This window comes from Ammospiza caudacuta, chromosome Z, assembly GCF_027887145.1.
Source record: "Ammospiza caudacuta isolate bAmmCau1 chromosome Z, bAmmCau1.pri, whole genome shotgun sequence".
In the NCBI taxonomy this organism is placed as follows: domain Eukaryota; kingdom Metazoa; phylum Chordata; class Aves; order Passeriformes; family Passerellidae; genus Ammospiza; species Ammospiza caudacuta.
This window is the reverse complement of record NC_080632.1, coordinates 65,353,236-65,365,509: the sequence shown is the minus strand read 5'-3', so window position 1 is coordinate 65,365,509 and position 12,274 is coordinate 65,353,236. Positions and strand designations below refer to the sequence as shown.

Here is a 12,274-nt window from a genome sequence, read left to right as displayed (position 1 = left end):
GTTAATCTCACAATGTAAAGAGAAGCTCTGTAATGGCAGGAGCATCCTCTTTTGATGATGCCAGCTTTATTTAAACATTTTAAACAATGCCTCTTTGTTGCTGTTTTGTCCTCTCCCTTCTTACCCCACACCACCCTCACAGTTCCCCTGCTGTTTTCTCACCTCTCTAATGTGTAGTTCTGCTGCTGACTCCTTCTTCCCCATTCCCCATGCTCCAGTGTTGCTATTTTCCCAACCCCTCCCCTTCCTAGACCACTACATCTCTCTGGTGTCCAATATGCTACCAACTGTCCTCCACGGAAAATAAAACATAAACACTCCACACAGATATAGCTATGTAAAATAATGCTGATTAGTTTTCTTCAAAGCAGCAATACAGAGCAGTTTTATCTGGTGTGTTGCTGCACAGCAGACAATTCAGGTATAATTTCACGGAGTATGGGATTGAATTACAATGTCATGTTCTGAGCACAGGGCAGCAGGATGTCATATCATGGTAATTCCAGTCTTGTTGCTGCCACTGCCATCAGTGCTCTCTGCCTTATTTTCTTTACAAGAAGTGTTGTGTTACAGATGAGATATCAGATTAAATCAGCAAGTATCAGGTTTAAAAGACATTAAAGCAGTACTTCTTCCCATGGTGTAACTCAATGGCAGAATTTATTCCTAACAGAATTTATGGAGGCCAAGAATTTAGACAGGTCCAAAAACACAGTAGATAGAAAGAAAGAAGAAAATTTCATCCATTACAATTAAACACAAAGACATCATCTTTGGTTCAAGTTCCTACAGACCCACTTTGCTGGAAGCATCTCTAAAGGAAGGAGAACAACATACTATGCATGTAATTTTTAATGTCTTTTCATTAGCATCTGCCACTAGGTAGTCCATATGGACTTTTGGTCCAACACAGTACAGCTGTTCTCACATTCTAAATGTTTCATCCTTGGAAATATTTACAGCTTTTTCAATCAGCAAAATTTTAGTGGTTAGGTATCTGTTACTGATGTGAACTCCAAAATAAACAAAGCATTAACCAGACTATTCTGTGGAAATTTTCTTAAATTCTTTTCTTAAAGTATGCTTTTGTAACTGATAAGTGAGTAAGACAATCTGATAAATTTAATTTCAAGGTCTTTTCAGTTTCTGTGGGGCAGAAACAATTGAGACAGCTAGGGTGACATAGTTTGCATAAAAGAAGCAAAAAGTAATTCAGCAGCAACTGCAATAAAAGGAGCCCAGTGAAATTTAACCACCAAAGCTAAAGGATTTAAAACATTTAAATGCATTAGTCTGTTGGTGAAGAAAAAAGCCAATAGCCAAGGCAAGAGGTAGTCAGAACACTTCAGGTTTCCATTCACAATTCCACTCACTTAAAAATTCTCTCAATTTTTTTCTCTGAGGAAACAGGAAAGCAGAAATGACCTGCAGCCAGGGGTGCAATGGTGGAGAGGGGCTTTTATGTGTGGGTTTTGCTTTGTTAAACACATCTCTCTTCAGATACCTCCGTGGGCCTCACACAGGCTGATCTCTACCTATTTCCCATAATCCACAGTCTCTCTTTTGGTAAATAGTGACCTCTGAAAACAGTTCATCCCAAAACTCCAAAAAGTACTTGGCAACATTCAAAGTACTGATCCTAATCCTCTGAGACACTCAAATAAACTGCTTTAATATTGATCCCAAGAGACCAGAAGTCTAACATACACATATTCTTCAAATTATTACTCAACATTAATTGCTTTATATTTTGTTATATTTTTCAGGCACCACCAGGGAGAGAAGGAACTTTTCCCAGCAGTACTACAAAGGGTTGTCAAAGCCATCTAGAATGGTCAGAGACTTCTTCACTGCAAGACCAAACTGTCAGTACAATTTTTCTTGTATAAAGGAGTCACTGACACCTTTCCACCTGACACAAAAAGCTTGTTCATGTCTTCCCCTGTGTATAGGAAGATTCTCTGTGGCTCTCTTGCTTTCAGGTTCTGAACTGCAGTGCCTTTTGTTACATGTGCCAGCAAACATCCATGTCCTTGTTTGGTTACATTCACAACATCACTTGACTTATCTGTTCCTGAGACTGATTTATCTCATTTGAACTAATGCACAACCAATGCCCAGTGTTAAATTACCTTTTGCTGCGCTCTGGGGAATGGTGTTCCCCAATTTAGTGTTCCCACTGAAACAACTCGAAACTACAGCCCTGTTCACCCATTTCCCAGACTCCAGTGGAGGGACAGAAAGGGACATCAGAGGCACAAAAGGCAAAGATCAAGGGTTGAGATAAGAACTATTTACTGGAAACAGCAATGAGGTAAGAAAATTAACAGTAAGAGCAAATATACTGACTGATAAGGGACTGTACAAGAAATGGGCAGTTTGCACATGAGCTCTCACCCTCCAGAATACATGACCAGGAAGAGACCCTTTCCCCCTTTTCCTGGAAAATGAAGGATATAGATAGGATAACATGGCCATGCCCCCTCCTGGCTACTGCAAAAATTAGCCCAGTACTGGCTGGAATCAGCACAGCTTTATATTTTAAGGCAGCCAATCACAACTTAACCAACCACAAACATACACAGTGTGTTTTCAGTCACTGGTCAATGATTACCTGTAAGACCTTGGGCAGGTGACAGCTTGTTTGCTGAATAAGCAAAATTGCTTAAGAAAGTAAATTAACTGTTGAGTATCCTCATGTCTCTTATCTTTGAAATGAGCATAGGACAAATACATTTCTGATTTGAGGTCCAAAGTAGCTCCTCCTGGACCTTGGGAGGTGTAGAACAGGTGTGTTACTACTTACAAACTCACACTGTGAACTCGAGTTGACTCCTGTGAAGTACTTTTAACATCTTTGGAAGCAAAGTGTGATTATGATTATTACAAAAGCGATCAGGTGTCTCAGGCAATGTACATGCTGCATTTTAGAGCCTAATGTTACCATTACCTTAATAGCTAAATCACAATGTTCACTGGCAGTAGTGAGTTGTTCAATGTGCCTGTCCACTTCTGCCACCGATAAACTGCAGCTGCTTTTCTTCCTCCCACAGACAACATTTTCCAGACCTGTCAGCACTCTCTGCAGTTCTGAATTCAAGTCACTACAGTTATCTAAAAGAAAGCAAGACAAAACAAAACAAACATCACAACAATTAGTGACTCAGTGAAAAAACAAACTCTTAATCAGGAAGTGTCTGCTGCAGAACAGCCAGGACTGATACTGTTCAGAGAATGTCCTTGCACTCAGCCACTTTTTCCTCGACAACTGATAGACTTAAATACCATAATCACATCAACTGAAATCATGAGCTACCTCTCATGTGACAAACAACACGTGACTGCTTCACCCCACAGATTATCTGAAGTGTCCATTCTTTCTTCAAAACTCCCTCTTTTCTGAAGAACATTTCAAGATATTACATGCTTAGATTCTGTGACATTTTTTTTCAGTTGTTCTTTTGGCCATTCAAGGTCTATTATCCTGATTTTATTGAAGTCATATGTTCATGTCTGTAAACACAAGATTCTTCTGTCTGGTACATTCAGGGATGTTATGACTTGATGTTTTTCAGAGGAATTTTTGTGGTTGTACTTAGGTATTGCCTGATTTTAAAAAATCCTGGTGTTTACAGAAATGATCCCTACCAACCACCTTAGAGCCTATGTTTTATTTTAACAGCTACGCCTTCAAATAAAACAGCTGAATATTCATGGATCATAACACCACAGTTTATGTTTCATACTACAACCATATTACCACCTTATACAACAATGCTATTTTAAAGTATCACAGAGAATTACTTCCTTTCCTGTCTTCAGGCAAATCTCTTCTAGTGCCCACTGCTGTAGAATCCTCCACTTATGTGAAAACAAGTGGGTCTTTGTACCTTGCTAGCTCACTCCATAAATTAATTTTCTTTCTCTTAGGTTCACTTCTGGTGATGGACAGTGGCAGATCCTAAGGTAGACCTATGGCAGAATTCACCCTTGTGCTGTCTCCTGGATGTACCAGTCAGTATTTCTGGCTGGCTAGATCAGAGTCTGCAGTAGCTACCCACAGCACAGCACAAAAAGGGGGGCACTATGAGGCAGCAGCACACCTGCAGTTCCCCCATCCCACTAAAAACAGCAGCAGGCATTCTTGGTGGAGGCTGTGATTCCTGTACTGCTGCTGCAAGCGCTTCACATGGTTGGACCTTTGTGGTAGTCTCATAGCTGTGGATCTTGCAGGGCACTAAAGCAGTGTGGCATTGAACTGGGTCCGACTTTTACCAGACATGAGTCACCAGATTATTGCAGACTGTCTTGAAACCTCCCTGTGCAAGGGAGGATTGAGAGCTGCTGGATGTAGGAATAGGAGGAACAGAAAGTAAACAACTGCAAACTCATTATCATTAACCTAACTCCACAGCCTAACACTCATAAATACAAACCTACTCCTGACCAAAAAGAAGAGTTTAGAATGATGTTATAGCACTGCATGAAAAATTTGAATGGGCAACATATACAAGTTTTTTCTGGGAAGTCATTCACTAATTCCTAATTAGCAATCAGCCATGTGTTATAGTAATACCAAAAAAGCCCTTCATAATACCATCACTCACTCACAAGCAGGATATAGCAAGCAGGATGCTTACTTGTAAAAACCTTGTGTTTTGTTTGCTTGAATTTGCTTTTTTCCATAACATCTTATGTAATAAACATCTTGTACATTTAAACAACCGTCACAAGACCTTGTCTGCTGGGATTTGTTCTGATGGTGACACTTCCCCCATAAAATAAGTATTTTACAGTGTGAGAACCCCATTTCTGACAGAAAACCAGCACAGCCAAATCACAAGCTCTGCAAGACATACTGGAGAACATTCACAGTTCTACCTCTAGGTGTTTTATTGCCTGTAGAACAGAGCAGCAGATCCACATGCACCAGAGTGTCATGAGGTACTACTGGTTTTACTAAGTCACTGATTAGGGCAGTCGCTCTATCAGGGCAGTAAACAAGTCATGCACATGGGTTATTAGAGCATGATTATTTATCCTTATATACGTATATCTAGAAGGATTTAAAATCAAACATATTCCTGTATCTATATGTGTGTGTGCAATTTATTTTCACAGGAATATGGAAACAACATCCAAAAAAGACAGAGTCTATGGATAGAAGGAAAATATGGAAGAAATGCTGGAATCCCTAGACATAACATTCTTACTTTGTCCATTGTTGTCTGTGAGCCTACTCTTCAGGGAAAGGCAGCACACAAGATTTGCAGATGCTTGTGGTCGAAGGAATGATGAAAGTCACAGGGTACACAAAAGCTCACAAATACACACCTGGCATGGAAACTGGGTCAGGTTAGGCCCTGACCTATTATACAAGCACATGGCAGTGGTTTTTGGATGATGTGGGAAAGGGAAGAGAGAGAAAGAGCAGATGGTAAGAGAATAAGAGAAGGAGCAAGAAGGAGAGAGAAGGAGAGAGGAGAGAGAAGGAGAGAGAAGGAGAGAGGAGGAGAGAGAAGAAGGGAGAAGAAGGGAAAAGAAGAGAGAAGAAAAAAGAGAAGATCACCAGTCTTGGCTCTGGCATGATTCAGCCATTCAGAGTGCTGGGTTGCACATGTAAAGCAAGCACTCTGGACTTTGTGGACCTGCTTATAGGTAAGTTTTTCCCGCTTTGGAGATAAGGTTCTCCCTTTCTATGCAAATTAGTTATCATGGGCAATCTGTTCTTTCAAACCTTTCTAGAAATGGCTGGGAGGGCTTCTGGGGTCTTAAGTGACCTGGATTCCCCTCTACAGCATATGCCCCCTTCTCAGCTACATCCCTGCGCTTGCTGTGTGCTTTGTTGTGTTCATGTCCTGGAGCTGAAGAAGGACATTTGTCTCTAAAGAGTGGCGCCTGTACCTCCACACGGCTCCCTTCTCCAGCCACATCCTGTTCCTTCCCAGAGTGTATTATTACCAACAATCCTTGGCTGGCTCCAGAGCTATCTGTTTGTTGGTTTTTGAGACAGAAACATCATCCCCATTATATTTTAGGTATCTACATTGTATGTCATTCTACTGCCATGTTTTTCATTGTTATAACAAAGTTATACAACTTGCTGTTTATATTCACAAAGCCTGGTTCAGCTTCACTTCATGAAGACAAAATAAACCCTGAAGAGTGATTAAGTTTCTTTTTTTTTTCCTTGGTAAGAAGAAACTTAAGGCTGGAAAAACCCTCAGAATCTGTTCAAATAGGAACTCAACAGTAAGCACTAGCTTTTCAAAGTAAAACATTAACTTTTTTATAACTTTAAAAACCTCTATTAAATATTTTTAATTCCTAGATCAGACACTTCACAGTCACATTATTATTAATACTGTTGTATCAATGCTTGTAGAAATTGTAGATGTGAAAATACAAATATGCTGTTGCAGGTCTTGCACATGTAAACAATATAGTATAGGAAACAGGAACAAAATACTGAAGAGAATTCTGGAAATCTGTCATAGTGAGGATTACACCAGAATTCTGCAAGATAGTCTGCTTCTGGGGAAATGGAGGCTCAGGGGGTCCTTACTGCTCTCTGCAACTGAGAGGAGGGTGCAGTCAGGTGAGAGTCAGACTCTTTTCCCAGGTACAAGTGACCAGACCAGAGCAAACAGCCTCAAGCTGCACCAGGGGAGGTTTAGATTGGATATCAGGAAAAACGTGTTCATGGACAGGGTTATGAAGCATTGGAATAGACTGCCTAGGGGGTGCGTGGAGTCACCATGCCTGAAAGTGCTCAAAAACTATGTGGGTATGGCACTTGACGACAATAAATGTAATGGTGAACATGGTGGTGATGCTGGGTTGATAGTTGGACTCGATGTCACAGATTTTTTCAAAATGCAATGATTCTAAAATTCTACAATCAAGGCACAAAGATTACTTTGCATCTAAGTTCACAGTCATGTAGAGACTCAGCATCAATTGTGATTAACACATCCTACATTAATTCATTTCCTCATCAAATGCTTGGATTTGCATTTCAAAAGCTATGATACCTTTCTGCTGTGGGAAGTCATCACTTCTGCTAAGAACACAACTCACCCACATCTGCAGTGACCATGGTGGACTGGTTCTCTGGCACTGAGACAGAGTTCTGGTCCATGCTGCGTGAGTCTTCATTAACCTCCTGCTGGCTTTGGCTCAGCTCTGACCGCAGCTCTGAGTACTCATCCTCCTCCCTGGCAGAGAGAGCAAAAGGAAAAATTAAATTCTCTGAGGAAAAGTGCATCTGCGTGACAGTCATTTCAGACCCACAAGATGAGCCACAGGATCCAATTCACACAAGTGTTTTGCCCAGTCAGTAGAGATGACTTTAAACTCTTCACTGCAAAGCCACTGTGCCATGCTTGTAACACCCACTTGCAGCAGTTGGTGCCTGGTTTCCATTTCTTTATTCCTAACTTCATTATTTCTCCTGGCCACTGGAGAAAAAAGCAATGGGTGGAACTGAGTGCTATCAAGGATGTGTGCAAGGACATAGACTGCTCTGAAGTAACTCCCCAGCTGATAATTTACACAAATCAGCACAAGTGGCCTTGATCCCAAAGTGGATTAGAAGTAGCTGGTTTTGGTCTCTTTCTCAGTCCAACGATGTCACCACCTCATGTGCAAAGTAATCATGCACATGCAGGTACCTGCATATGTGAATCAAAATGCTTTTGGAGACAGGTTGCTTTTTTATTTTCTCTTCCCAAAAGAGAGGGCAACAGATAAGTGAGCATTGCACTGAACTGCTGAAAAAAAAAAAAAAAAAAAGACTCAATTACCTAGTTTATTTGTCAAGCTGGTTCAACTAAAATAATTGAGGACACAAAATACTTCAGCTGAAGCTAATGAGCTTAAAAAATTACGGCTTTTCTCTCCCATCTCCACACAAAGAGTTCAAAGCACTGGGAAAGACGATAAGTAAATGAATAATAGCTTTGCTTGGGAACATTTGTAAACATTTTTTCTTTTGATCCATTTGCTGATTCGACTCAGATTTATTATTTTTTAAACTTTCATAGCAACTGTTTTCACATTAAAGTATCTGTTTTAAACATTGGAAAAACACCAGTTTATCCAGGTGCAGGGCCCCCTCTGATAGAAAAGAAACAGCCATCATTTTATTGCACACTAAATCACACGCAGAGATTAATTTTGCTGCAGATTCAGCAGAAAAGTGTGAGACTAGAACCGTCTGGCTTTGGAAACAATGAGAAACAGCAAAGACCTATCTGGGGATCTGCATCTGGGAGGGGTATCTATAATGTTAGGTCTGTTGTGTGTGTGCTACATGGTGATGAGTGTTTCTTGCAGGATTTAGCCTGGAGGTGTTTCTCGATTTGTCAGGCAAAACAACAGACAAGATGGCCAATACATGCAGGTATCAATGACAGAAGTAAAGTCTGCTCTCAGAGCTGCAGAGGTGAGAACTTATGTACCTCAATAAAACCCAAAAAAGGACTTCTAGCTTGCTCGCCAAGCAGGATTTCCCAAGGTAGTGAGATGCAATTTCTACCATGTTCTTTTAGCCCTTACATTTGCTTCACGGCAAAGAAAGTGAGACTTCAGCAGAAGCCCTTAGTGGCTACAATTACTAAACAAATTGCAGGTCAGCTGGTAAACACCGAGATTTACATCAAAGAATAGTCTTGGAAGTACCAGGAAACACGTGTTTAAGAGAGTGATAGAACCTAGTCATGAATAGCAGGAGTTAAAACAGTGTAATGAAGACACATAAGCGTCATGTAATGTTCCATGAACCAGTTTTTTATTAGCCACAAAAAAAGCCACTAGTAATTAGCTTTAGACAAAACAATTACCAACCACTCAAACAGTTGTAATTTTTCCTCTGAAGGTAACTGATTTTGTTTCATTTTTCATGAAACAATTAGTCTTATGTTTTTAAAACCCGAATTACCTCTCAAATGGATAAAAAGTTCTGGCCTTAAAGCAACTGCACACATAATAAAAATAATTTCTCACCACTCTTCTTTGGGATCTTGCACAGATTTTTTCTGTTTAAAATACAACAGCCTCACCTAGCTAGTAATAGCACTGGGTTTTTCAGTTTAAGTGCCCTTCAGGATCTTGGAACAGTGAAAAGTACATCATGCAGCAGGACTCTCACCCTTCTGATGACTCAAGCCAGAAGTCAGTTTCTAAATGAACTAATGGTTTTAAAAGCTGACCAGAAAGATCAGAAATCCATTTCTGATAATGTGGCAGCAAGGTCAATCACTGCTCCACCCCCAGAGAACAGACTGAAAACAGACTGAGGGCAATAAGGGGGAATTCAAGGGCAGTGATACCTCACAAATATAAATTCTGCCATTAAAACTGATGCTGGCAGTAACACAAGATGGTGTTTGAGACTTTCTTTTCTTCAAAACAGAGGAAAGAGTCCTCCAGTGGCACTGGAAATGCAAGGTGCTCGACAGCTGACAAGGACCAGCATTGGACTCCAGCCACACCACTGGAGGCATTACAACTTCCTTATTGCTGCCATCAGCAACAGCTTTGTTGTAAAAAGCAGGCATTTGTTCTGTTATGGGCCCTGATGGTCCCACTTGCTGGAATGTCATGGTAAGTTGGAGGCAATTAAGACCAGATCAAGCCATTCTAAACACAGAGGATGGGAGGATTAGAGAAAAAACTGTGTGGTTTTCAGTCACTTCTGCACCAATTGTTTTCTTCACTACTAGGTGCAACCAAGGACCAGAGTGCTGCACAGACACTCAGAAATACTTGTTCCAACAGTGAGCAAAACTGCACATTTTTCAGCATCCTTTCACACCACAGAACACTGGCAAGGTGCATGTTTTCTACACAGAAGCAAAAAGTCTATAGTTTGTACTACAGATATCAGCAGTTTTTGAACAATCATTTTATTTAAAAAAACTAATTTTAAAACCCTCTAAGACCCTCCAATAGAAAATACTACAGGTGTATGAGCACGAAGATTGACTAGTCCCTCTAAACTAGTTCATTTAGTCCCTCTGAACTAGTTCATTGTGAACAAATTGTGACACGCTTGAGACAGCACAGAAATTAATCACTGAGGGCAGGTGGAGCTGGGCACTGTGCACTGAAGCCAACATTATTACACCCACATTGCCCTTTGAAATGGTTCCACCTAGCACATATTTAGAAGCCAGAATTAGACCTCCAGGTCACTGTGTAAATGTGACTGTAAGCGCTGTGTGCTATTTCTTGTGAAGCTGTAGTCTCTTTGCTACTGTTATAGATGGATAATGAGATGACTGGCTCTCGCAATTAAGAAATTACTATTGTTTGAATATTAAGAAAAGCTTTAGTGATGTATAGTTATGTTATTGTAGTTTAGATGTCCTCTGTTCTCCCCATAATTAGTTCCCTTTTCTCCTCCTGTATTGTTGCCATCAGACAGCCTGGGTTGTTTAGGATAGGTAAAAACAAGGCGTGCACACGCATCCCTTGCATGGGGCAGTTGGGAATGGAAAAGCTTGGTGATTAGCGGCTGCAGGATGGCAACACCTGATCTCCAATCAATTTACAAGCAAGCAGTCTCCACCGATAAATGGCAAAGAAGAGCTGACTGACAGACCTTGGGGGGGGCCAGGGCGGGCTGATACAACCCCCCAGGATTTAAAAGACTGAGCATCCATCTTGAAGATGAACTAGCCACATGGTATCCACGAGGGCAGCTCCCAGCACTGTGAATTTTTCCTTATGTAGTCCTTAGCTGTATTTTTTTTTCAATGTTAAATAAGCCTTTTTAAATTTTCAAAGTGAGCAGTTGTTTCTCACACTACCCCTCTTTTCCATTAACTTCCAACACTTTCTAAATTATCTCAGAATAAAAATTGTAAGTCTGAACAAATTATTTTACACTAATAATAAGCTTCTTGACAACTATTTCAAGTAATTCTTAGCAGGCACCAACATTGAACAGAGTATATTTCTGTCTGGTATTGTTACACTTGCTCGCTATTTTTAGAGTTAGAGATGTACTCAAACAGCCACTGGTTTAGAACTAAAAGCAATTAGACATCTCTCTTTACCTTTTCTTGAACCTCAATTTGACATCTGAGAAAAACTGTCAGTCACACACTGAAGTTACAGCTGATTTTGACAGCCAAAGAAATTATTAAGGAAAAAAAAAGTCAAGTTTGAATGAATCTGAGGCTATATGAAAAACTTCTGAAGTCAGAAATTTTCACCTTAAATGTAGACATTATTGCATTTTAGTACTCTACTGTATAATTTCTAAATCCTTTTCATCTTTCAGAGTAACTGGGTGCATCCTTTATGTCCAAGTATTTACAATATGACTCTGGGAAGATCCATTTGACTGGTTTTCCCATCTTCTAGGCTGTACATTTTGAGATAAAATTGCATGCACCTTGTCAAAGGACAGAGATCTTTGGCAACGGAGGCTCGTCTACTTGCACCTGAGTATCTGAGTGCTGGAACACACTTTTTTCACCTTAATACCTCTTTTTGGAAGGCGGATTCCAAACCAGTTAGGCTGTCTGGAGCATCAGCAGTAGGGAGATGATACAATTGCAGATGAATGCTGGCTTGCTCCCCCCAAGCACAGTGAACTCATTTTCCTCAAGGAGTGCTGGAAGAATGCAGAGCAAGAGCTGCAGCTAAAAATTCATGAGGCCACACACATGGACCCAAGAAATGACTAGCAAACCTAGAAAAATCCTCTAAACTTCTAAAAATATTCCTGTAAGATTACTGCCACTGGTATCAGCATATCAGACACACCTGGGAAGCGACACATGCATTGACATGTGAGTTAAGCTTTCTCCCAGGAAAGCTGTGGCTGCCCCATTCCTGAAAGCATTCCTAGCCAAGCTAGACAAAGCCCTGAGCCACCTGGTTTTGTGGAAGGTGTCCCTGCCCATAGCAGAGGTTGGAACTAGATGGTCTTACAAGTCCTTCCTACCCAAACCACTCCATGATTCTAGAGCTGGCATTACTAAACTGCATGAGCAAAAGCCATTACACTTCTAAACTCTGACAGTGCAAAAGCAAAAAACCCCCAACACACACCAAAAAATAGAGACAAAAATTCTCAGAATGGAGAATATTAACTAGCTTATACAGCCTGCCAACACTCCTCCTCAAACTGTTGTAACACCTTATTCAGATTTAAACACGGCATCTCCTTACTTTCTGTCCGACATTCTGAGGGCACAGCTCACATTCAAATAAATATAATACAATTTAAAGAGGATAGTCAAATACCCTCCATGAAGCA

The 12,274-nt window shown here is 40.5% G+C and overlaps 1 protein-coding gene across 1 annotated transcript in view; it reads right to left on the bottom strand.

Moving 5' to 3' along the window:
- Positions 1-12,274, bottom strand: part of MCC (MCC regulator of WNT signaling pathway) — a 181,051-nt gene that overhangs the window by 43,819 nt on the left and 124,958 nt on the right. Inside the window, 2 exon segments of the mRNA XM_058823775.1 lie at positions 2,951-3,114; positions 7,081-7,217. Of these exon segments, the coding sequence (XP_058679758.1) occupies positions 2,951-3,114; positions 7,081-7,217 (301 nt within the window).